Source organism: Orussus abietinus, unplaced genomic scaffold (genome assembly GCF_000612105.2).
Source record: "Orussus abietinus isolate OABI.00-Male unplaced genomic scaffold, Oabi_2.0 scaffold20, whole genome shotgun sequence".
NCBI lineage: Eukaryota > Metazoa > Arthropoda > Insecta > Hymenoptera > Orussidae > Orussus > Orussus abietinus.
The window spans coordinates 1329660-1354792 of record NW_019394282.1 but is presented as its reverse complement, the minus strand read 5'-3'; the positions used below and the strand labels follow the sequence as shown (position 1 = coordinate 1354792).

The 25133-nt window shown below is 44.6% G+C and overlaps 4 protein-coding genes across 5 annotated transcripts in view; 3 read left to right on the top strand and 1 right to left on the bottom strand.

Annotated features, from left to right (window-relative positions):
* The first annotated feature begins 527 nt into the window (after window positions 1-527).
* LOC105694486 (venom carboxylesterase-6) lies at window positions 528-6272 on the top strand. Its single transcript, XM_012415198.2, has 8 exons — window positions 528-919; window positions 1698-1993; window positions 2163-2362; window positions 3005-3201; window positions 4940-5105; window positions 5188-5378; window positions 5458-5744; window positions 5837-6272. The coding sequence occupies exons 1-8, from the start codon at window positions 722-724 to the stop codon at window positions 6045-6047; spliced, it is 1746 nt and encodes a 581-aa protein (XP_012270621.1). The 5' UTR covers window positions 528-721; the 3' UTR covers window positions 6048-6272.
* Window positions 6273-6352: 80 nt separating this feature from the next.
* LOC105694489 lies at window positions 6353-16380 on the bottom strand. Of its 2 annotated transcripts, XM_012415202.2 has the most exons (4): window positions 16296-16380; window positions 7719-7929; window positions 7157-7369; window positions 6353-7008 (listed from the first exon to the last, which is right to left on the bottom strand). In XM_012415202.2, exons 2-4 carry the CDS (start codon window positions 7926-7928, stop codon window positions 6673-6675), a joined length of 759 nt encoding a protein of 252 aa, XP_012270625.1. In that variant the 5' UTR covers window position 7929; window positions 16296-16380; the 3' UTR covers window positions 6353-6672. The 2 variants fall into 2 exon arrangements, with proteins under 2 accessions (XP_012270625.1, XP_012270624.1); XM_012415201.2 differs by lacking the exon at window positions 16296-16380 and having other exon boundaries at window positions 7719-8280.
* On the top strand, window positions 8370-9877 carry LOC105694443. The gene is made up of 4 exons (XM_023434955.1): window positions 8370-8573; window positions 8729-9177; window positions 9691-9726; window positions 9775-9877. Exons 1-4 carry the CDS (start codon window positions 8385-8387, stop codon window positions 9875-9877), a joined length of 777 nt encoding a protein of 258 aa, XP_023290723.1. The 5' UTR covers window positions 8370-8384.
* The window catches only part of LOC105694485 (basement membrane-specific heparan sulfate proteoglycan core protein), a 160569-nt gene continuing 148229 nt past the window's right edge, over window positions 12794-25133 (top strand). The window contains exon 1 of the mRNA XM_023434954.1: window positions 12794-13189. Within this exon, the coding sequence (XP_023290722.1) occupies window positions 13118-13189 (72 nt within the window). The 5' untranslated portion in view covers window positions 12794-13117. The remainder of the gene's footprint in view (window positions 13190-25133) is intronic.

Genomic DNA, 25133 nt, shown 5'->3' with positions numbered 1-25133 from the left:
GCATTACCAGCCGCAATGTTAAGGTTAAATTCCCACGCTCGCCGCAGGACCGAGTAGAGGGAAGAAGTATGTATGAAGTATGTAGACAAGTCAAAAGTTGTATAACCACACGATGATAGGTCTATCGAGGGATAGGTCTTCTTAAGGAAATTCTTCCCTTATCCTAGGAAATTATACCGAGACAATGCCATTCCATAAGTTTCCTCGTGTGAAGGAAATAGGAAATCCGGGAAACCAGTCTTTTTTCCTTATCTCAGAGATGTCGGATTTTTTTAGTTCTTCAGTGCGTAATTTCCCGGTTTGCGGCATCAAAGGCAGCTTTATGATCTACACTTACGTACCGATTACGGGAATAACGCGTAATCGGACTCGATCGACCTTGGATTTAAGCTCCGCGATCGTCACCGCGCAGCTGCTCGAAAAAGGGCAAATAATCTCAGAAAAACCCCACCGATCGAGGTTTTCTGATAAGAGAGGCTGTCTTGCTTCCGATCGTACCTCCAAACGCGATCCCCATCATCGAATTGATTGTCTGACCTCTCTCGTACCGCAGTCGCTGCTTCACCTTCGAGAGGTGAACACGCCTCGGCTGGTCCCGCCGTTCTCCACCTGGAGAACCGAATTCTCGACCGAACCTCGGATTGCCGGATTTTAAAAAGCAGAGCCAAACCTCGAGACATCCAATCCGAACCATTAATTCGCTTCCGTATTCGCATTAATTATGCGGCTCCATTTAATCTGCTTTTCGACACTTTTCGCCATTTTGGTACCGAGTTGTCGAGCGACTGCCACGCCGGTCGTGCAGATAAAAAATGGCACCTTGGAGGGCACCTACATGGTCACCAGGAGGGGTAGACAGTTTTCTGCTTTTCGGGGCATCCCTTATGCTTTGCCACCCCTGAGGGAATTGCGGTTCGAGGTAAGCTTGAAACGAAATGGGGAGTTCATTTTGAAAGCATCTTTTCCTCGGTGGGTCATTCAGGCGATAATTTATATTTTTTTTTTCCGTTGGCTAATCTTTTTTTTCTCCGCATGGAAAATTTCCTTCCCTTTTTGGGACGTGTTTTTTTTTCTTTAGGACGCGTCTTTTCGGCATGAGTCGGTCCTCAGGTGATTTTTAGAGGTGCCACGTGAAGACGGTCGCTTTCACCAAGGTTACACGTGGAATTTAACGGATATTTCCTGAAAGGTTGTTAGGTGCGTGTACTTGTTGGCCTTTTTCTAAGTCGCAGGGAAAAGCCGACAATGAATTATTATCTAGACTTTGTTGCTGGCACGCTATTTTTACACCTTTCGATGACTTAAGGCCGTAAATCGCAATCCGTTGCGTAATAGCTGTAAACTTCGACATATACAGGGATGCTCTTCCCCGGTCATTACGAGGGAAACTAATGGCTGTAATTTACAGTACACATTAACCAGTTACGAGGTTCTCAAGACCGGCCGGGTTTTTTCTTTTCTTCCGACTGCGAGTAACGTATCTCGAATTCGAACGTAAAGAGGCGTGAAGGAAAAAAGAGGCCATGAGGAGTCTTCTTCCAGTCTGAATTGTATAATTTTTTACCACTTTATTCCATCAGCGCGTAATAAGTACGATTTGTAAAGCGCTTAATTTTAATCTAAAGTAGATTATTAAATTCCTTTCGGAGTCAAATCATTATTTTTAATTAATCATTTGTTTTTCTTTTGTTGCGCAGCCACCGAAACCGGCGGCGTCTTGGAGTGGAGTGCGTTCTGCAAAAGAGGACGCAGAGATCTGCACGCAACGCAACATTTACACGCACCAGGAGGAGGTGGTGGGTGATGAAGATTGCTTGTATCTTAATGTTCATACCCCAAAATTACCAAATGAAAGCGAAGATGGTTTCCTGCGGTATCCAGTCATGATTTGGTTCCATGGAGGTGGATGGATCACAGGAGCTGGACACTCGGAATTCTATGGGCCTAAATTTCTCCTTGACCATGACGTGGTCCTCGTCACTGTGAACTTCAGGTGAAAAATTAACGATAAACGTAGCTTAAACTTGTAGTGAAAATTTCAGAGAGAATATTTTATGAATATTTCATTAAGGGACTTTAGTTCGTACGATCATTTTATTTCTTTGGACGTCAAGTCGCATTCTATGGGGTTTTTTTCTTATAAATATGGAATTTTTGCGCAGGCTTGGACCTCTTGGATTTTTGAGCACCGAGGATCTGGTGTCTCCTGGAAATCAAGGAATGAAGGACCAAGCACAATCCATTCGCTGGGTCCACGAAAATATAGTGGCCTTTGGGGGAGATCCAAACAGGGTCACCCTTTTTGGGGAAAGTGCAGGAGGCGTCAGTGTGCATTATCACATGATGAGTCCACTTTCCAAGGGTAAATTAATACCTCCTTAATTAATATTAATACCACAACGCACTGCATCACGTAAAGCATTTGCATACACGAGTCATCGATAAGCAAGTCCCACTTCCTCGTTAATCAAGACTCCTCTATCAGGAAGGATTTACCGACTCCTTCGACATGCGATAAAGACAATTTCTGTGAAAAAAGTCTGCTTTAATATTCCACTGTCATAGACGGAAATGCAGGAATAAATTAAAACATTGGGAGCGTGCGAGATGTATTTAAGCGAATTCAACGTCGACACGGATAGTCGGAAACTTTGAAATTCAATGTGCATTAATAGTCCCTAGGATCAGATTTAGATCGGATCTAGATTAATCACCGATGGGACGTTTCCTGCACGGTAGAATAATTTTCCAATCAACCGATTGCATCCATCAGAGATTCACGAGATTCTCGAGCATGAGGTAGGAGGAAAAACGAGGCTCCGTTTTTCCTGGCATTGCGTAAAAAAAGAAAAACATGAGTCGGTGTTGTCTAATTACAGTGTAGATATATCTACACGTGCCCTGTACCGATCGCTATCGATCTTTCGCAACCTGTTTGGCGATGGATCATTTATTATGCATCTTGGCTGCTCTACGGTTGACAGTAATTGTTTCATGCTCGCAGGGTTATTTCACCGAGGAATTTCACAAAGTGGGACTGCACTATGTCCATGGGGACTTACCAGGCCAGGACTTGCCAGGAAACAGGCGAATCGTCTCGGTGATGTTTTGCAATGTCCTGTACACGACTCGAAGGATCTCTTGGACTGCCTGCGGAAAAAGGACGCGGTGGACATAATCGCCACTGATCGATCATTTCAGGTATGCGATTTACCGGCAGCTAGTGCGAATAAAAAATTCCCCCTAGAGTGAGTAACCTCATTTTTTTTTTTTCCCGTACATTCCATGTTCATTAATACCCGAGTTATTACGTTTTCCAGCATTGCGCAATATCCTCGCATTCGTGTTATGCGTGTGGACCTTCGATCGACTTGTATATAAATTCGCGGACCTAAGGATTCAAGAATTAATCTCTTTAAAATGGAACTAAATAACGCGTACTAATCAATCATGTATTTTTCATCGCCGTTAATCACTTCTTGCCGATATCCCATTTTTATTTCAACGTGGGATAAACTCCGATGATGATTTCAGTAATGGTCTAACCATTTTCTATATATATATTTTTTTTTTCACACAGACCGAACCACGGGTTAATTAATAATGTATTCTCCGCCGCCTTTCCATTTTCATTTAGGCGTGCAATTATCGCCAAAGAAAATTCCCATTTTTATTTCAACGTGGGATAAACTCCGATGATGATTTCAGTAATGGTCTAACCATTTTCTATATATATATTTTTTTTTTCACACAGACCGAACCACGGGTTAATTAATAATGTATTCTCCGCCGCCTTTCCATTTTCATTTAGGCGTGCAATTATCGCCAAACAAAATTCGTCCTGGAATTCTCTAAAGCACCTGAGTACTTATGTTTAACTTGGAGCGAAAAGAAATGTTTTTCGAGATAGACCGAAGGTATTTCACGTCCCCTGACACGCAATCCATCTTCTTTCGCATTTTAAATCGTAAGTGTCTACTTTGCGCCACCGAAGGATGTCAATTAGTGCCACTTTCGTGCATTCGACCGAGAAATACCTTTATGCACCGCTGCAATTGCATCAGGTGTCCAATTACCAGCACTTACGACCCATCAGATTTGTCCAGTCTCGCGATCGGATTTGTCCATCGGTCGGTGCATAGGAAAGTGACCAGTCCTTGAACGATCAACAGTAATTTTCGTCGATGCCTTCCTTTCCATCGAGCACGATGCACGTTATAATAAACCAAGACTTTCAAACCTTTCCTAATAGTCCTCAATCCGCAATTATTGATTACCCGTCTGGTACAAAATATGTTACGGAATGAAATCTTGGGAATGGAATTTCTGGATTCTGCTTCACCATAAAACGAATGACACGTGTATGCCATTTTTTCACCACTTCTGGTGCCGATACTTGTATCGATAGGTACTATTTTAACGCAATGATTTCACGCTCTGATTGCTGGACCTTGTCGGTGCAATAACGTTCTAGGTACCGAATAATTTTGATCGTGATAATCAGTGACTATTGACCTAATGAGCGCCTATATTTCTGGCCGATAAGGTGTTTCCAAGGCTCATTATCAGTTCTAACGACGCGTTGTATTTTGCAACTCCCTCAGTTGGTAGCTTTCGTTTCCAAATCATTTTCCTCGTGCCTCGGTATTGGAATATCCCAACGGAATATTAATTTCACTCACCAGGTCGTAGTGGACGGCGTCTCGGTAGAGTAAACAAGTTTTGAAAGCACTTAAACCTGTTCAAATCGCACTCGCAGGTATTACATGCCCCACGTCCGTGGATTTGCATTTGATTTGGTTTCCAGATTGCCCGCCGCGGTTGGCGTAATTTAATCAACTGGTAATCGCACCAGTTCGATGATTACCCTAAAGTCGACGAAGGCGAGAAGATTCCTCCACCTGTATAGGACATCTTAAAAAATCTGCCTTTATTCCAGGTGTACGATTACTGTCCGATGATACCATTCAGGCCGGTGGTGGAGCCATTTCATCCAGGGGCGTTTCTTACGGAGGATCCGGCGATCTCGTTAAAAAGTGGACGAGTGGCGGACATACCATGGATGACAGGAGTTACGCCCAATGAAGGGGCCATTAAAGCAGCCTGTAAAGTCACTCGCTAATTCATTATCGATTTCACATCGAATTCCTTGTTACCTTGCCTTAAAAAAGACGTCATTTCCCACAGCTATCTACGGTCTCAACAACGGGGAATTCCTCAGGCAGCTCGATAAGGACTTCGAGAAGATCGCGCCGTTGAGTCTGCTTTACGAGGACACTTGTCCAGAGCATTTAAGGCAGAACGTGACGCAAAGAATTAGGGAATTCTACTTCGGCGACCACCCCATCGACGAGTCGACCAGATTCAACGTCATCCACGTAAGAGCTTACTTCGTCCTGGAGCCAGGATTTATTTCGAGAGTCCTTGGTCCATCTTCTTCGACGCGTCTTCTTGCAGATGTACACGGACGCCTGGTTCTTCATCGCTGCTGACAATGCGGTCAGGGAACACCTTCAGAATTTGGGCACTTCGGTTTATTACTACCTCTTTGCGTACAGAGGTTCGGCTTCCTTCAGCAGGATATTCGGGGACGAGGAGAAGGATTATGGAGTCTCCCATGCCGATGATCTTCAGTATTTGTTCCCTGTTGGTGAACAGCTCTTCCAGGACACCCCATTAAATGACGAGGACCACAGGATGGTGGACATCGCCACGAGTTTGTGGTTCAATTTTGCCAAGTCTGGGTAGGCGATGAATTCCTTCGGCGAGCTAACTCCTTTTTTCGTCAAATTTTTCCAAGGATTATTTACGGTGATTTGTTTTTTTATTTAATCAGGAACCCAACGCCGGAAGTTACGGAAGAAGTGCCTGTGAAGTGGATGCCGGTCAGGACGCAGGCTTTGGAGTTCCTTCATATCGGTGGTCCCAAAGACATCTACATGGCCTACAATCTTTATCCTGAAAGGGTTCATCTTTGGTCCCAATTACCTGTGCGACCTGATCTGGCTCAGGTTCAGCATGGACGAGGAATTAGGGATGAACTGTGAAACTGAAATTCATTATTCCGTAACGCTTAAGGTCTCACGATTTATAACTACGGGTCGACGTCCTGCAGACCTAGTTAATGGCATTATCGAGCGTGATCCTTGATCCTTTGGGAGTATTGGATCCATCGAAACGAAAACGATTTGCGAGCGCCATCACTAACGTACCTTACAAGTGGGATATCGAAGCAGAGAGTGGAGATATAAATTTTTATTACTGTTGCGAAACGGATTTATCGCACGCATTCGCTCCTCGTTCGATTTACAGAGACGGTTACAAGAAGTTGTCGCGATAAAATGCGGAATGGCTCATTTCTTTTTGCTTCCCTTCGACGAAGGTTTCGAACGCTGGGTCGTGGAAATTGGTGGCGTTGCCGGTAAAGGCGTAGTCATTTTTAATGCCATACACGCTACGGAGTAGTCTCCGCCATTTTGGTGCTCAAAGGGTTTGTCGCCTCTAGAGATCTCGTACTTCCTGTAAGGGATCTCTGCCAAAGTGTCGAATCCTAAACTTCTTGCTGGAAATTAATGAAAGACTCGTCAGTGATTCTATGTCAAGGTGATATAAAAGGATGCAAATTGGATTGCCACGAGAATAAGGTCCTGACGTCCAAGAAGTTTCATTTTGTTAATATCGCCTTGATATCTCGTAGTAGTATCTAGGAGACTTTTGAAATAAAAAAGAAAAGAGAATTCTTTCTCCTAAAATTAGGACATTACCTATGGTCTGGCTTGCTCCCGAGCTGAACCCTCCAATACAAGCAGGAATGAGAAATTCTCTAGTCCTTGTCACACAGGACCTTATCAGAGCGGTACCGACTCCTCTTCCTTGATGAAGAGGCTCCACACAAACAGCGTGTATCCTCAAGTACTTATCGATATGCAAATTTTCGTAGATATTGGCCTCCTTGAAGAGGCAGCTCTTCAGGTTCATCACTCGAAAAAGAGCCTGACCTTGGTGGGGCTGCGAAATTAATGAATAATGAAATTCTTTCCTTGAATGGAGTTATAGAATCTGTAGCATAAAATCAAAAGGTATAGTCTTCGCTCAAAAATGCCGAATGTTTAATTTTGATAATCCGCCGATAGACAAATCCTTGAAGCTTTCTCACCCTGACTCGTGTCTCGGTTCTCTGCTGATCACCTTTCAGGTTTAACGAAGCCACAGCTACTCCTACCAGTTCGCCTGTACCTTCTCGAATTGCACATACGCTCTTCAGGTCCGCCATTTTGGTCACGAGTATGTGCAAGTACGATTCCACCGATGTAATGTCAGTGTGCAACTTTGTGGACTTGCACATGGGTTCCGATCTGAAGAATTCTCTCTGAAAATTGCGTAATTCCTTCTTGGCGCATTTCTTGCACCTTTAAGGGGATGCGAAAGTGACAGAGACAATCTTTCATGAATCATTTCTCCGAGCTGAGTGCACCGAATCTTTTAATTTCCAAAATTCAGTTTTTTAATTCGTTTTAAAAATTGAAAATTCACGGGTGTCAGGACTTTCTTGTGGCCTCTATATTTATTTCGTAAAGTTTGATACTATTCGGTGTAAAGATCCAATTCGGAGGAAAGTTTCATAAATCAGACCTCTTCGATGCCAGTTTCATGTCGCCTTAAGGGAGGACACTTTTTTTTTTTAATTCGACTTGGGGATAGAATTTTGGGTAGAGTACCTGAATTAACTGCAAAGCCTCCTCGATGTTGTCTGATCCTAAATCGATAACCCTGTAGCCATTGAATGTCCTTTCCCAGCAAATTGGAGCATCATCCTTTCGCGCGTCGATGTTCGGTCGATCTCTCAAAAAAGTGGAAACGTCGACCTCGGCACCGTTGTTTTTGTTCGCCGTTTTCTTGATCGCCCCGGTTTTGGCATTGCCCTCCATCCTGTAAAATACGTCACAGGGCGTAATGAGAAATTAAGGAACCATCGTCCTCTCAATGAGGTTATTCCTAGATAAATAGCGTCCGACAGTCGAAAGACAATGGAGCGACGTTCGACTTCAGAATGATCAAAATCGTATTCTTACCCTGTCTTATCAACGTCATTAAAAATTTCTGTTAACCTATTTCATTGACAATACCATTAATTACTTGAATATAATTTCTAGCTTCCTAGAATCGTTTAAAAGTAGAAGTAGAAGATGGACATTCGGGCTCGGATAAACGCTCCTCTTGAGTGGGACTCGCCGCCATATTGCAAGATTCAAGACCTCAACGAAGAGTATTTCGAGGAGGCGATTCGTCTGATAAAAGTTTAGCTATAATAACGTTAACGCAGTCGATATCTGTGCATTCCTTGGAATTCATTTTCGCAGCGTTATCACTTGAAATTGGAGCCGATGTGCAAGGCGTCCTACATGCTGGAAGATCAAGATTCGGTGAAGAGCTATTTGCACCTGATAAGAGTCTGGTTGAAAGATACGACAAGTCTGGTGGCTCTCAGTACACGTACTGGTCGGGTCATAGGTGCAATTGTTGCAAGGGTCATTAATTCAGAGGACAAAGCGGACACTTACGACAGAGTGCAAGTAGGAATAAATGGAATAAACTTGGGATTTTTACTTTACCTTGCGCACTAATAGTTTATTTATTTCGTAGACGGTTTTAACAATGTATGGGCTAAGAGCGAACGATTAATTATCTAAATCATTACGGAATTATTAATGTAATTATTATAACTCAGATCCTTCGAGGGGAGGCACTAGAGATGGTAATGCATTTAATGAGCGCTTTGCTGAACCAGGCTCGCGTGCACGATTATTATAATTGCACGAAGATATACCGTGTAAATGTTATCTGCGTCCATCCATCCTACCAACAAAAAGGGCTGATTACGTCCCTGTTAGAGGCGTGCGTACAAGTGGCGGTTTCCATGCAAGTTCCGGTACTCGCAGGTTTCTTCACTTCCGGAGCGAGCCAATCCATCGGGCACAATTTGGGCTTTGAAATCTTGTCCGAGATCCGCTACAGCAGGTGGATCGTTGACGATGAAATTGTTTTCGACGACCCTGGCATTGGGAATTATTCCGCCGCCTTTATGGCGATGCGAACCCCCACCGATAATGAATTGCAAGAGTACAGGCGAATTAAACAACACTTGCAGAAGCAGCAAAGGAAAGTAAAGAAACGACGGTGACGCCTGAATTCTTTTTAAATATATAAAAATAGACTGTCCTCGTGAACTGTAACTTACCTTAAAATATTAAAATTAAAAATATTCACCCCAAGAAAACCTGTAAAATTACACAGAATGTATATAAAAGTGATATGCATGTACCAATTGCAGGAGTCTGTTTCGAGAAAATTATTTTATCGATGGTAGAAAAGATGGCGTCCTTCATTAGCGAGGACGTCATTTTGTTTCCGAGGGAACTCTTACCGTCCGAGATTTTTATCGACCATGTTAGGTTTTTCTTTAGCTGTGTCCAACTCTCATGGCAAAACTTACCGACGAGAAGAGTTCAGCCTCTTAGTTAAACCGTCCGTTGGGAGATGGCGCCACTATCGTCGGATCATGTGGCAGATTTCGCGAAACGAACGAGAGACGGTTACGGTAAGTCCGAAGAGAGCCACGACGTGGTTTTGCAACGAAAGTTACTTAACATTTTAGATAAGTAGAACCGTCATCTTAACTTTTCATTTTAGGTGCTGGGTACACTCGGACGACGGCTGGATACAAAAGTGAGTAATTTAATCCTAGTGTAAGTAATACCGACGGGAATGTTTCAGGGCAACAAAGGAGGCTTACAGTAAAGTGTACTGTACTTTCAAGAGGCAATGGTTTTGCAGATGGACTCGCGTCTGGACGAAAAGACTGAATGGGAGCTTGTAGACGCCAACCAATAAACTATGATGAAGTCAGACCGTGAGTCATTCGCGACTCGATTCGACTGATTTATTTCAATTTGTGCCAGTCAGAGGGCACAGAGGCAACTGGTCTCGAGTTGTCCGTTGCCAGAAAAATCTCGAGATTGGGCCGAGCAACGAGCTGCATAATTCTTTCGCCCCCCAAACGACTGTATAACCTTCTGACTCAACATCCTCTCGTCTCCACTGGATGGACACCCTGACTCTCTTCAAATGGGCCATTTAATATTTACTTCAACGTACAAATTTATTACAAAATTCTAAATAAATGTATAAACGCGTGGGAAAATTAAAATGTATCCGTGTACTAAGTTTGTATAACTTGTATACAAAATATCTAAATAAAATGCTATCTAAATCGTACCCCAGGCCTGAATTGAAATTCCAAAAAAGATGTAACTATTTGAATTTTGGTGATGGTCGAAGGTGGAGCTAACAAGTTTTTGAAATTAACTATTGGTCTTAATTCGAGGGAAGCTGGGCATCTCGGAACGAGTCCTTCGGCCTTCTGGCGAAGGTTCCTCCTTTGTTCTCGAATGCATCGGCCAACTTCCCACGACAAAAGCACCCGGCAGGGAGTAAAGTTACGAACGCGTGTCCCTGATGTTTTACGAGCACGTCCCATTTTTCTTTGTTCCTTTTTTATTATTATTTTTTTTTTTAATACATCCAAATCGAGCCTGCGAAACAGGCCAGCCTGGGAGAAGCTCAGGGCATATGTGTGTCACGGGAACATGACGTGAGCTTTTCAGTAGGCAAAACGAGCAAACCGGCCAAGTTTTCATCTCGGATTCACACGATCGACTTATGTCGCCTAACTCGTTACGTCAGATCTCTTCCTTCTGGGTTTGGTTTTCGCACGCCTATAATCGCGCCTTAACGACCACGTACTCCCGTCATCAATTACGAGGTTGTGGAAGGTCAGGTGCTGCCTCCTATAAGATCCTCATCGTGCCAAATGTCCAATTCAAGTTCTTTTCGTCCAAAAAACAACAATCCCCCACGGCCAATTTCATCCACCCTATTCAGTAAATCTTGATTTTGAGTCGCCATTTAAATTGCCACCATTCAGTCCTTAACGAGATGCAAGAAGGTCATTCCATATACACGAAACATACAGATATTTATATTTCTCCAAACTGCTCCCCCAAAATGGCGACTTATAAAAAGCAATTAAGTGCACATTGCTATTTTTTTAAAAGGATGCTTTAGACTTAGCCGACACTTCCTAGATAAAATTTCACGGGATCGATTTTACCTAAGAGGGAAGTCGCGCACGCGTGGCGGGCCACTCGAGCACGTGGCCGAGCTGTCACCTGTAACCACGTGGTCGCGACCACGTGGTGCGCTCTATACAAGAAAAATGAAAACAGCGCCCTGTAAAATTCTCAAAAAATCGTCGTTTCCGAGATTCTTTCACTTCGCCCACCGTTTCGACTCCGCGAAACGCTCCGCTTGATTTAAGGCCGCCGTGAAATCCGATTCTCGCGGGATTTTTCCCAGGAAAAAAAAAATGAAATCATTGACGGTGGCTAAATGCAGAGATGGCCTCGTCGCCGTTCCGATTTCGGAGCCGAGCCCAGATGTATCTCGTTTGACGAGAGGCGTAAAAAGTCCCGGGCTAAACGCAAAATGGCGATCACCAAGCGGGAGGAACTGTTAAAAAAAAAATATAAAATGGCGTTTCCACATGTCGCGGCTGGCGGAATCGGTCGGTAAGGCAGCCTAGCAACAGATTCCGCTGCGGATGCGGTGGCGGATTTTTTGCGGCGTCCCCTTGCTCCCGAATATCCTTTCCTGGCTTATCTCGGTTGGCCGAAAATGTGCACCGACTAATCTGGTGATAACGATGAGATAACCGATTCGCAATAAATTCCCTCCGTGATTCATTAATAAACCACGTTTATATGAAACCTGTTAATTAGGTCAGAGTTTCTGCAGATTTCGAGAAAGTCATTCCGGGAATGCCGTCACTTCCTCAATCGAAACAGGACAATTTATTATCGGTCGATAACACCTCTCGATCACATTTTACAAATTAGGCCATTCCACAAGTACGTGCCGAATTTTTCGTACGTAAAGAAACTTATTTAAAAAAAAAAAAATCTAAATTCAACATTCTCAATAAATATCATATTCTTCCTCAGGGAATCGGAATTATTTCAAGAAAGGTATTCGTCGTCGCGATAAGTTCACGGCCGCGCCTATCGCGAGTCCTGCGACTAAGGGCCGAGTGGGTTGCAGAGGGGGGAAGGGGGGGGGGAACTCGCGAAGGAAGAATAAAGGAGCGAGATGGAGAGCGAGCGATACGAGGGCCCGAGAGGGGCGAGGGGCCTTCGAGTCGGGGAGTGGGGGGAAGCGCGGGTCCGGGATGCGGGTAGGCCCCCCTCCCCCGGCCGACCGGGAACCCGGGGCTTTTGAAAACGTTTGTATCTCGTCGGCGCACTCCAGATCCCTCGCGTGGCATTCAGTCCTGAAAGGTTCGCAAGAATAATCCGTGTAAATGATTCCGGCCCCTTCGGGAGATGCGGATCTCCCTCTGGAACGATCCCCATTCATCGGGGGGAGGGGACCGGGGGGAATAAACATCGGCATCTCTGCCGAGCGCGTAGGAAGCCCTCTCGCGAATAGACGCGAAAGTCGCATCCTGCCGCGCGGAGGAGCGAGGGAGGGGAGAGGGGAGAGCGGGTGGATGCGGGCGAAGAGGAGGGGGGCCGCGAAAGAGCGCGCCAGCGGGGGAGGGGAGGGACTCGGCCGAACCGGCGCGATTGTGGTGGGGGTAGTGCTCGCGGGAGGGGCTCGAGTAACGGAATAAGAGGAGAGGGAAAACCACGGGGCTTTTGAAAAAGTTTTATCTTGCCGGCGCGCTCGGCCTCTCAGACGCTACCGAACGCCGGTGCGGTGTGTACGGCCTGGTCGAGACGTCCCGACGCGTCCGTCCCAGTCCGACCTCTCGCCGCGGTCGCCGGTCGCTCGTTCCAGGGGACGCGCGCGCAGCCCTTCGCGCCCTGCCCTACGCCGCCCGCATCTTTCCGTTAGGCCGGCGCCCCTATTCGCTCGCGATACCCCGCTCCAGCGGAAGGAAACTGCCGGGGCACGGCGAGATGCGACGGGCTCGCTCCTGAACCCGCGCGTCACCCTGCCGACGCGGGAAAGGGCGCCCTTGGTGCCGGATTTTGAAACGCCGCTCCTGGAGAGGAACATCATGCACGGGATGTGGAAGATCGTCGCCCTCTGGCTCGCCGTTGCCCTCGTCGTCTACGCGCGTGCCGACGAGGTGAGTTTTTGACACCTTTTTCCGTTCGGGGATTTGCGAGGTTTGGACACCTGTCCCCTTGGGGAACCGCCTTTTACCTCGGACTAGATAACGGAATGCTGATAGCATTGCCGGGCCTTTGGACTTTTTCGCGACCGTTGGCTCGGCTGAAAATAACGAAAGACAAGTATCTCTTGATCTCATCGATGATCGTACCCCTCCCTCCGCGATTTTGGGTGAACTTTTGTTCGATCTCGATTAATTTCAAATTATCGATCCGAATATGCCATCTATGAGGATGATGATGTGTAAGGTCATGTTGCGCCGTCATTTGGTCCTGGGTAGACACAATGGACGCGACTCGGGTTGGTTTGCCTCCAGGGTGTCGGCACAGTTTGTATGTACATAAAAGTCGAGTCTACGCACTTTTCAAAGTGTTCGCGAGGAACGGCGTTTTTTTCTCGCCCTTCGATCGTTAAGATCTCTCGGTGTGCCAAAGATCACTGCCGTTCCACAAGGCGAGCCTCTACGATCGTTAAATAATAAGCGATCCTCGCCAAGGTGAGAAAAAAAAAAGCGCGTATTTGGAATGACCGAGACGTATCGATTCTCTTGTATTACATGAGAAGTTAGGTAATGAAATTTTAAGAGTATTTTTTTTTAACGAACTTTGGTGCCAAAAATCATTCGGGTCCACGTGCTCACCGAGCATCGCTTATTATTGATAAAGCGCGAGATATAAGTTTATCCTGAGAAATAAACCGTGGATTGAAAATTCGATAAAATTTGGGTAATGAAATTTTAAACGTCGTGGTCTCCATTTCACGACATTTAATTTCTCTTTACGCTTTAATGCACTCATCGTACGTAAATCGGTATCGCATCTGGTATTTAATTTCTATTTACGTTTTACCGCATTTTTCACACGTAAATCCGCATATTCTCCGCGGTTTCGATCCCTGGTATCGAGGTTCCTCGAAATCATGAAATTCATTAAAATTCCCGCGATCTTAGTCTTTGGCATTTAATTTCTCTTTACTTTTTCCAAATTTTTCGCACGTAAATCCGCATCGGTGTAACCGCATATCCTTTGCGGTTTTGATCCCTGACATCGAGGTTCCTCGAAATCATGAAATTCATTGAAATTCCCGCGATCTTAGTCTTTGGCATTTAATTTCTCTTTACTTTTTCCAAATTTTTCGCACGTAAATCCGCATCGGTGTAACCGCATATCCTTTGCGGTTTTGATCCCTGACATCGAGGTTCCTCGAAATCATGAAATTCATTGAAATTCCCGCGATCTTAGTCTTTGGCATTTAATTTCCCTTTACGCTTTACCGAATTTTTCGCACGTAAATCCGCATCGGTGTAACTGCATATCCTCTACGGTTTCGATCCCCGGCATCGAGGTTCCTCGAAATCATGAAATTCATTGAAATTCCCGCGATCTTCGTCTTTGGCATTTAATTCCTCTTTACGTTTTACCGCATTTTTCGCACGTAAATCCGCATCGGTGTAACCGCATATCCTTTGCGGTTTTGATCCCTGACATCGAGGTTCCTCGAAATCATGAAATTCATTGAAATTCCCGCGATCTTAGTCTTTGGCATTTAATTTCTCTTTACGTTTTAACGCAATTGCGGGGGCGGCGGGGTCCGGAAGGGTATTCTAAGCGCGACTTGTTGCGCTTTATCCATTCGCCCCCTCGAGAGGAGTCCGGGCGTTATTCGGAGCAGGTGGACAGGCGAAAGGAGGCCCTCCTCTTCCCTCGGGACCCTGCCGCAATTTCCCGGGGGTGTCGACGGGAAGGGGCGCGTTAATTCCCGCGTTTAAGGGTGGATATCTCCCGTCTTAATTCCGGCCTTTTCACGCAAAATACCGGCCTAGGCCGGCGGTCGTTAGCGGGCTCTTAACACTCTTAACACCCTTAACGCCCTTAACGACTTCGCAACTTCGCAACGCCGTTGTACCGGGGATCCTTCCAGTTGTTTCGTCCTTTTTCTTTTTTTTTTTCTCTCACCTTCTTTTTCATGGCCCGCCCGTTTCGACGGATCGAACGGGAACGGCATTGAAAGTGCTCGTTAACCACCTGAGTTCGACCGGGAACGGTTTCGGGGAGGAGAGGGAACCTGGGGGAAACTGACCCGAGGACGAATCCTCGAGCCTTGGGGGGAAAGGTCCTGTATCCTTCCCGAAACCTGCATCGCGAGCAAGAAAATTCCACCGCGAGTCTGGGTCCGACGATTTGCGGCGATTTCCTGACCTACCTTCAGGAAATCCTCTTTTTAGAAAATATTCCTCGGAACCGTGGTCCTTTTTTCAAATCTTCACGATTGGGGATGTTAATTCAAAGATTTGAGGTCCGCAATTAAACCACCGGCACGTTTTATTATAAATACGTTTTTGGTCCTTGTATGGTTAAGAATGGAGAACCATTTATTTTGTACTCACTGTTAATTGCCATCTTTATTCTAAGTAATTTCGAAAGGTTTTAGTGAAAATAAGAAAATATTTCTTTGAGAACTAATTAAAAATCAATTCTGTTTAACTTTCGAGGGAAGTTAGTCATGAGATAAGGGCAAGACCTTGTCGGACAATTTTTTGCTGAGAGGGAAAACGGTTTATTTTTTAGGACATTTTTTTTTATCATCAAATGCTGGTTTTAGTGAAAATAAGAAAATATTTCTTTGAGAACTAATTAAAAGTCAATTCTGTTTAACTTTCGAGGGAAGTTAGTCATGAGATAAGGGCAAGACCTTGTCGGACAATTTTTTGCTGAGAGGGAAAACGGTTTATTTTTGAGGACATTTTTTTTTATCATCAAATGAGAGCTTTCGGGTTGATGGAAATGGCCGGATATATGTGCCCATAATTATGAAAGTGGTCTAAGTCAAAGTTAAAAAAAAATATGAGTATCAGTTATTTCACGCCATATTATTTCAAAGGAAATTAATTCAATATAATTTCGAAAGAAAAAATATATGACTTAGACCACTTTCATAATTATGGGCATGTATGGACTGACTCCTTTTCGGGGTCCTCCGAGGACCTCGACGGGGGGAACGTCGGGTGGAGGGCCGGGATGTCTTAGCCGGATGTTAATTGGAAAGTTGAGCGATGTGATTACCTCGTACCGAATGGCGCGGAGGAGGCGCGGGCTTAAAAAACGGAGGATGGGTCGTAATTATTGGAATAACTGTCGAGGACGGAAGCTGCAGGAGACTCGCATCTCGTCGTATCCACGTGGATATCCGGTCGTCGGTCGATTTGAGCCGTGATAGAGGACGAATCCATTCGGAATTGTTCTTTCCAATTGGTCGACCTGGACCGAAGTCTTCCGAGGTATATACCACTCGTGTCGTTACCTCGCAATTAATCGTGCTCGTTATTAATGATATCCCGTATCAGTTGCATTCGATATCGAGCTGAGAAAAATTGAACGCACTTCGTTGCAAGACCGATTTTCTAATTTCCATCGACGGAAATCTAGTTTGGAGTTTCCCACGTTGAAGAAACGGGGAAATTTCACGCTGGAAAAGCTCCACTTTAGAAATTGCGAGGAAAAAGAATTTCCTACGAATTAATTAGCTTCATGCTCAGGTCTCTTCGGTCGTGAATTGCGATATTATCCGAGGATGATAATGTTGCTCCTGGAGTGAAATTGCTCGTTTATAAGACCGCCGACTTTCGAGGATAACTTCTCGTGGCAGCAATTAAATCCCATCTCGTTATTTTATTTATCATTTCGGGGTACTCGGTCAGTACGGAATTCATACGTGTTTTATTGTGCCCCTTCAAGAAAGGAAATATATCGTACGCGTTTCATTGCACGCGATCAAAAGATAAATAAATAAATATGCATCGAATTCGAATTTGCGGGTTTTATTACATGTGGTTGGGAACGAGATTCGCGAACGGATGCAACCGGTGGATTGAAATTATTCCTTGATGGCGAATGTCTGAGAAGAAGGGCCCTTCGGTCTTTGCTCGATCCCCGGAGGGGAATAGTGCAACTCGCCGATGCAAGTCGATAAAACCGGATATTGAATTAACTCGTTATTCTCGGTGCGTCATTGGTTACGCTCGGCGAGTACCGCCGATAAATTCGGAATCATCGTCTGCGAGATTGTCGGGGTCTGCTCGTTAATATTTACGTTGGTTTATGCAACGACGGGGCGATTAAATATTTGTCGCACCCGCCGGGAAGACTAATTCCGTGTTGGCCTAGAAACGCGACTCTTAAGGCAGAAACGTCCTAAAATGACGGAAAGAAAGAAAAAAGAAGAAGAAAGTCCCCTCGGATCTCCCTACAGGAACGCGGTTGCGTTTCGAGCCAAATGCAATTGGTGCGAGATACGCGTGGCGTAGAGCGACGTCCACCCTGAGTTCTATTCGGCATGGATCCACTTTTTCAGGAGAGGAAGACCGTTTTGGAATTTTTTAACACTATAATTTTTAAAATGTCCGTACTGACATCTTTACACTTTTAAGACATCAAATGTATGGCTTATGTCCTCGTTGCGTATGAGTTTTGTCGATATTAATTAACAATTGTATTCTCTTTAGAGGACATTATACGGCAAGGAGTAAAAATTCAAACGATTGCCGTGCCGAAATCTTTACACTTTTAAGACATCAAATTTATGGCTTATGTCCTCGTTGCGTATGAGTTTTGTCGATATTCATTAACAATTGTATTCTCTTTAGAGGACATTATACGGCAAGGAGTAAAAATTCAAACGATTCGAAGAAAATCAAACAAAGTCTATTTTAGCTTTCGATGGGTTATTAGAGTTTCCCGAATTTCGGCGGAAATCGGGAAAATTGAGGAGGGACGGGAAAGCGGAGAAAGTGAATTTCGACGGGTGGGGAAATGCAATGAGAGGGGGGAAACCACCCCTGTAGGCCGAAAATCGAGCGATTTGGGATGGATTTCAGATCGCCAATCTCGGAACAGCTGGGGTGGGTGGTCGGAAAATTGGGCCGGAAAAGGGAACCCGAGTCTTTGCTTCGCCGTGCAATCTACGAGTAAAGTTGCAACCGAGGGGTGCATTGCAACGATTCCGCAGTCGGTCCGGGTATGCGACTAACGTCCAACTTATTCCTCGATTTTACCCCAAACTCGCCCTCGCCTTCTAAACCGAATTACCAGATGCCGTCGACCTTGGTACTTTCCCGGGAAACCGAATTTCTGGTGAATTCGCTTCGTGAACTTTTCCCTATATCAATTAACTGGACGCCGAAAAAGCTCCGCGACGGAATCGGTTGTTCGAAATCGGGGACAAGATCGATACCCACGTTAAAAATGAAAAATCCATTGATGCAAAGGTATATTTCTTTGAATAATATCAAAGATACGCTTTGTCATAATTCCGCCGAAATGTGGCGTCCAATTTAATTGAATTAATTCCAGCGAGATAATTAGTACAGTATTTTCTTTGGTACTATTAACGTGACATTTTTTTACGCGAAAGTTTGCCGACCATTGCACGCGATTTCGGCCAGTCTTTAAAGCCGCACTTTGCAAGAATAAATTATTTCATTATTATTAGTCATATCGGAGCAGGAATGGTAACAATAATCTAGTTACATTTTTCCAAATGTCTATTCGCGTTTCTAAAATGGGTGTAATTGCCGTAATGGGATCGATCGAGTTCATCTATAATAGAACTCATTGTCTATAACCGAATACAGTAATAATTATAATAATCGCATTTGTCCATAATAAAGGGCGTCATCGATAATAGAAATCGGTGGTTATTTTAGAACTTTTTCCACTGCGACCAAAATTGGATCGAGTCTCTAAACAGACAGTTAAATTCTAATTTCTCTGTTAAATATAGATTTCGTTATAATTGTCGGCCAAGGGGCAGGAGAATCCATCGAGCCAAAGAAATATTTCTCTTTTTTTTTTTTTTAGGTCGGTTTGTGCTTTGAAAATCGACATTTTTAAAGACGTCGCGCCCCAGACTTTTCTTTTTAGTGGCGAGTTCTAGGGGCGATAGGAAGTGTCGGGGTGATTTGCGTTTAGGAATATCGCGATCGCCGATTCATGAGGAAAAATCGATCCCGCCGATCGGCGGCTTCGGAGACGAAGAGCGAAATCGACGGATAAAGCGGCTCCGAAGGCGAAAGCCGGAAGCGAGAACTTCGGTCCATTCGTCTCGTGCTAAATCCGACCTAGCCGGCTCCCATGTGTTCTATACTCACCTCGAAGAACCAAGAGGTGAATTCGACAATACGAAATAATCAACACCTGCGTCGCGACAATGAACCGACGTGCCCAGGCGCGGAGAAATAATTCACGGTCATAAGTTAACAAATTTCACTTGCCTCGGTAAGAACCCTTTTAAATGGACCTGCAAAATATTTTTATTATACGAGCAACGAAAAAAAAAATCTACTTTACCGAGGTGATAGAATTTATACTTATGGTTGGAAAATGTCCTTACTAGCAATATTCTAGCGACGTAATTAAATACAATATTTATTGAGTAGGTCAAAAACGTTCGGGAGCAGTCGGTATATGATGCTTTTGCACCTCGTGTCACTGACGCGAATAATCCAATTGCATGTAATAGGAATGATTTTTTTTTTGTTAATTTTTTCGTACAATCTTATCCGCGAGTCGCAAGGTGGCCCATGAAATAATCAACACCTGCGTCGCGACGTCAATTCTCGACAATGAACCGACGTGCCCAGGCGCGGAAAAATAATTCACGGTTATAAGTGAACAAATTTCACTTGCCTCGGTAAAAACCCTTTTAAATGGACCTTTAAAATATGTTCGCCAAAATATTTTTATTATACGAAAAACGAAAAAAATCATTACTTTACCGAGGCGATAGAAATTATACTTATGGTTGCAATGTCCTTATCAGCAATATTCTAGCGACGTAATTAAATACAATATTTATTGAGTAGGTCAAAAACGTTCGGGAGCAGTCGGTATATGAAGATTTTGCACCTCGTGTCACTGACGCGAATAATCCAATTGCATTTAAGAGGAATGATTTTTTTTTTTGTTAATTTTTTCGTACAATCTTATCCGCGAGTCGCTAGGTGGCCGTCGTTTTCTCCCGGCTGTTGCACCGGGCGCTCGGTCGGGCGGCGTAATTAGATGTATTTGCATTACTGGCTGAAACTACAGATCCGCGAATAATAGAGGGGACGGCAATCGGGTCCGAGGTGCAATTTGCTGTTGGGCTCGCCTTTCTGCATCCCGGTTGTGACGGTCCGCGTCTCTCCACGTGGGCCGTCGCTAATCAGGCGGGGCACTCGGGGGTTCCGTTCTCGCGCTGTTCGATATATAATTGGGGATCGATCGGGAATTCGATTAAGCTCCGTAGACACCGCGGCCGGGGGGTCGGAGGGTATGAAAAACGAAGGAAGAGACCGAGTGCCGGCGGGCAAAATTATTTAGTAATGCGATTTTAACTCGATTAACCCCCCGGTCAGGTACGCCGTCGTTACCACGTTACACCGTTACGACCGGATGTTGGGAGATTTCGAAAAGGGGATCCGACGTCCCTCTTCCAAGTGTCTCTCTTCCCCCTGGCCTCTGTCACGAGCTCGTTCAATCGGTTAATTGCCCGATTCCGATAGATCGAAGGCGTCTAGATCGCTCGGCGCGACACTTTCCGTACGTTTCGCGCATTCCGTCGATCTCGCCGTTTGTCACCTTTTTTTTTTTTCCGGAGGAAAAAGAAATTATATCAAACGACACATCGAGAAGAAACATCGGACCGAAGAATTGATCTTTCGGAAAAAGTGTTTGCGGAACGTCGCGAGAGATTTTTCGAAATGGGATTTGCGGTCTAAGGTCGAGGGCGGACATTTTGATTTTCCCTTGAACGTGGGAGATGGCAGTCGGCGACTTTATTTTAGTTGGGATTTAGCCAGGAATTCGGGACGAATTCCCGGGAAAAAGAAAGCCTCCCTTTCGAGTCTGCGACTTCAAACCTACCCCCCACGTCCGAATACAACCCCCTCGCGAGTTTCATTAGACGCCGGGAAGTTTGTTGCCGCACTTGTTACGCTTCCGTGGGGCCTCCGGCTCGTTCCGACATCGGATCGCAATAACAAGATGCGCGCCCGACAACTCGAAACTTCCTGCCCTACATAAATTGGATTCCCCGGGTCGAAAATGACGCGGCATGAGCCGGACGCCGCGGGAGGTTGCGCCATTCGATTCGGCCATGATTCCCTCGCCGCCGAACCTTTCGTTTCTGGGTCGACCTGTAGTCGGAAGGAATTATTCCTGCACCCATAGCACGTGTAAAGGTACCGTTGTAATTGCTACCGCGGATTTTGTGGGCGCAATTCTGATTTTTCACGGGTTTTTCCGTCGTGAAAATTCAAGGAATATCGACGACTTCTTGACGGTTGCGCCATTCGATTCGGCCACGATTCCTTCACCGAAACTTTCGTTTCTGGGTCGACCTGTAGTCGGAAGGAATTATTCCTGCACCCATAGCACGTGTAAAAGTACCGTTGTAATTTTAACGGCGGGTTTAGTGGGGGCAATTGTGATTTTTTATGATTTTTTTTTCCGACGTGAAAATTGAAGGAATATCGACGACTTCGCGAATGTGAAAAAATCCGACGGATTTTTTTTATAAACTCTGAAAGTATTAATAAAAATAAGTATTCAACTCTTTTTTTATGTTTTTTTTTCCGACGTGAAAATTGAAGGAATATCGGCAACTTCGCGAAGGTGGAAAAATCCGGCGGATTTTTTTTTTATAAACTCAGAGTATTAATAAAAATAAGTATTCGACTCTTTTTTTATGTTTTTTTTTCCGACGTGAAAAATGAAGGAATATCGGCAACTTCGCGAAGGTGGAAAAATCCGGCGGATTTTTTTTTTATAAACTCAGAGTATTAATAAAAATAAGTATTCGACTCTTTTTTTATGTTTTTTTTTCCGACGTGAAAAATGAAGGAATATCGGCAACTTCGCGAAGGTGGAAAAATCCGGCGGATGTTTTTTTATAAACTCTGAAATTATTATTGAAAAAAAGTATTAAACTATTTTATCGTCGCAAATGTCGCTGAGGATGGAAAAATCGGAAGTCCCCGAATTTCGTCAAGATCTCCTAAACCTCTGGTGAACCTTGACGGTGACAATTGATCGCGTCAAGTGGTTGCTCCTCTAGATGAGTTCGTAGGTTTTCTAGGGCGTCGCCGTGTGAAACGTCAAAGGGATTTAAAGGAGCCCCGGTGTCGAGTTACGGCCGGGAGGGATTGAAAATAAAAACGGAAATAGGTTGACGAGCCGAAAACCTCTCGGGCGTCGAAGTTTCAGACGGAAGCTGGGTTTACGGGATGACGCGTGGGCGTCGGTCTCTCCCAGGGGAAAGGGGGGCAAAGAAAAGATCCCCCTTGGATGTCTATTCGGAGACGCGTCGCGACGCCGGGCGTCGATTTAGTGCTCCCCTGGGCGACTCCTTCGGGAAACGATACACCGAGCTCGAAGAGGTCTCGATTGCTCGATGATCGGTCATTAACGCTCGACGAGTGGTCGTTATGGTGTGATAGGAAATCCTCATTCTATATTTATATCAAAGCGTCGAAATAATCGTAACAATTTTCTCTGGGGGCGCCGAATTATATTCAAACTTTAGCACGTGATTTTGGAGGTCCTAACGAAGAACGCGGTCCTCGTGAAATTTCAATTTTTCATTTAATAAATCATTTCAATTTCAGATAATAAAAAATGTGTATTCATGGCTCTAGCCTGGGATGAATAAAAAAAAAGGTTGCTAAGGTCACGTGCTTTCGGGCGGAATTTTTCTTCACGATTTTCGAGAAATTGCGACACCTGACGCGCGGTCTCACCTTCCAGGACCGCAAGGATCAAAGGAGATATTTAATACGTACATCGATCAGCCTGGGTTACGTGTAATCATTTAATGAGGAATCAAGCGACCGGTGATTAAAAGCCAGCCAACCGGTCGTGCGGCTTTCGCAATTTTTCTTCTTTTTTTTTCTTTTCCTGGATCTCCCGAGAGGTTGCGGGGGGCAAAAAGTGCAACGACAGGGGGGGAGGGGAAATTGAGAAAGGACCTTTACTCGGCCTCGGTGAAGAGCTCGCTTTATCCGGCATGTTTGTCAAATTCCACGAATTTTTGGGCATTTTCTCGGCACTGATTGCGACCTCCTGCCTGCACTTTAGGCGACATGAAAGTGTCGTCGACAATGTCTCGTTTATAGATATCTTCAAAATTTTATGGGGGTCAGGACTTTAATTAAGGTCTTCACATTCACCTTGCACCGTTTGAAACGATTTGGTACACCCTGTTTGGCGAAATGTTTCATGGGGAAATTACTACAAGCCACTTTCGTGCCACCTTAACGTTGCGTTTCATTTACGATTTATCGCTCCGGTTAGTCGATGATTTACATTTCTTAGGTAAAGACGGAGACCGTCCTCGTTTCAACAGGGTCTCGCTTCTTCGGACTAGACCTTGCTCGTCCAATTACGGAGTAACGTTAGAAATTCAATACTCCCACTGTGCACTAAATCATGAGTCGCGAAGACGTGGGGATTTTGCGCTGACATTAATTTTGCAAAAGGGAAAATAAAATAAATATTTCCTACCGAATTTACGGCTGTCGGCGTTTGTAGTAAGCGGTGGACAATGCGTTCCCTGAGAGGGACTCAATTGCTGCTTGATTGATAAATCTAAATCTTAATTAATCGAGTATCCGTAATGCCGGGAATTTTTTTTCTAACTCACGGCTGGTTGCTTCGATTGTTATTAACAACCCAGGTAATTATTAATCATGGAGGCGCCAGTTGGAGACTGTTTCTTGGGTTACACGGAGAGTTAGTTTACCGTGGGATGTGTAATTAGTTTTGCATGCCTTGTAATTAGGTATTACCGACCGTAAGGTATGTGGTACGTCGAGGCGCGTACAGCGGGTTAAGTGCAGGTGCAGGGAAATATTAAGAAAATTGTCAATTCGCGTGTCGCATTTTTTTTTCAACGTTAACATTACACCGATAGCGCGGTCCAAACTGAAGGTATCATTTTGAAATATAATAAATAATAAATTATATTTATAACGTGTATGCCCGCTCTCTCGGCGAAGAATTCACCGCTGATTATATTCCTCGCTACGCGTACGCGTAACGAATGCCTCGTAATAGTGCCAGTCGACTGCACTTAAATTTTTAAAAAGCGCAGAGACATGCAAAATGCATCGCCGAGACATTCTATGCCTCGGTCGAAAAGGTGTCGAAAAAGTCGCGAAAGGAAATTCGGTCAGCGATTTCATGCCGTGGTTCGAGTACCTCAATTTGTAATGACATTAATTTCAGGACGAATAATAATGTCCTCTTTTCTTTTTTTTTTTCCTTTTTTTATTTGCCCGCCCGGGCCATTCACCCCTTTCGATTTCGATCCTCTTGGGGCATTTCTCTGTTCCTTGTTTTTTACCCTTCGCCCGATGTCATCCTGCATTTTACGTGACGCGAAATTAAAGAGAAGGGTTTAATGCAACCAGTCGTGGTGACTTGCATGGTGTTACTGGGGGGAATTAAAGCCGAGGGAGGGGAACGATCTCGACGAGGAAGGTGCGGTGCATCCCAGCCTCCGAGTGCATCGGGAGATGACTCGAGAGATGCATCGGAACACTTGACATTGCGCCCTCGCGAATTCGTGATCGCAATCCCAAGGCGAATCGCTCGAAGGGTTATTAAGAGTGGAGTCTGGTCCAGCCGATCCAAAAAATCGACTTATTATTTTTTTTGCCTAAAAATTTTCCTATAAATTTGCAGAATACATTAAAAAAGTTATGGCATCAAATTCCAGAATTTCAGCCGAATTTAGTTGAACCCTCCACTTGCGGCCGCTATATCTGTATATATATTCAAATCAAATTTTTAATAGTGTTATTTCTTGTTCAAATGTACCTTTACATGTAACAAAAGTGTCGCGAACGAAAATAAGTTTTATTT

Excerpts from the sequence above, each read along its gene's own strand:
- LOC105694486 (XM_012415198.2), top strand. The coding sequence starts at position 722 with ATGCGGCTCCATTTAATCTGCTTTTCGACACTTTTCGCCATTTTGGTA. Across the intron at positions 5,379-5,457 it reads CCAGATTCAACGTCATCCAC|ATGTACACGGACGCCTGGTT; the intron begins GTAAGAGCTTAC and ends GTCTTCTTGCAG. Across the intron at positions 5,745-5,836 it reads TTCAATTTTGCCAAGTCTGG|GAACCCAACGCCGGAAGTTA; the intron begins GTAGGCGATGAA and ends TTATTTAATCAG.
- LOC105694489 (XM_012415202.2), bottom strand. The coding sequence starts at position 7,928 with ATGGAGGGCAATGCCAAAACCGGGGCGATCAAGAAAACGGCGAACAAA. Across the intron at positions 7,370-7,718 it reads AGGCTTTGCAGTTAATTCAG|AGAGAATTCTTCAGATCGGA; the intron begins GTACTCTACCCA and ends CGCAATTTTCAG. Across the intron at positions 7,009-7,156 it reads GAACCGAGACACGAGTCAGG|CCCCACCAAGGTCAGGCTCT; the intron begins GTGAGAAAGCTT and ends TTAATTTCGCAG.
- LOC105694443 (XM_023434955.1), top strand. The coding sequence starts at position 8,385 with ATGTGCAAGGCGTCCTACATGCTGGAAGATCAAGATTCGGTGAAGAGC. Across the intron at positions 8,574-8,728 it reads ACACTTACGACAGAGTGCAA|ATCCTTCGAGGGGAGGCACT; the intron begins GTAGGAATAAAT and ends ATTATAACTCAG. Across the intron at positions 9,727-9,774 it reads GACGACGGCTGGATACAAAA|GGCAACAAAGGAGGCTTACA; the intron begins GTGAGTAATTTA and ends GGAATGTTTCAG.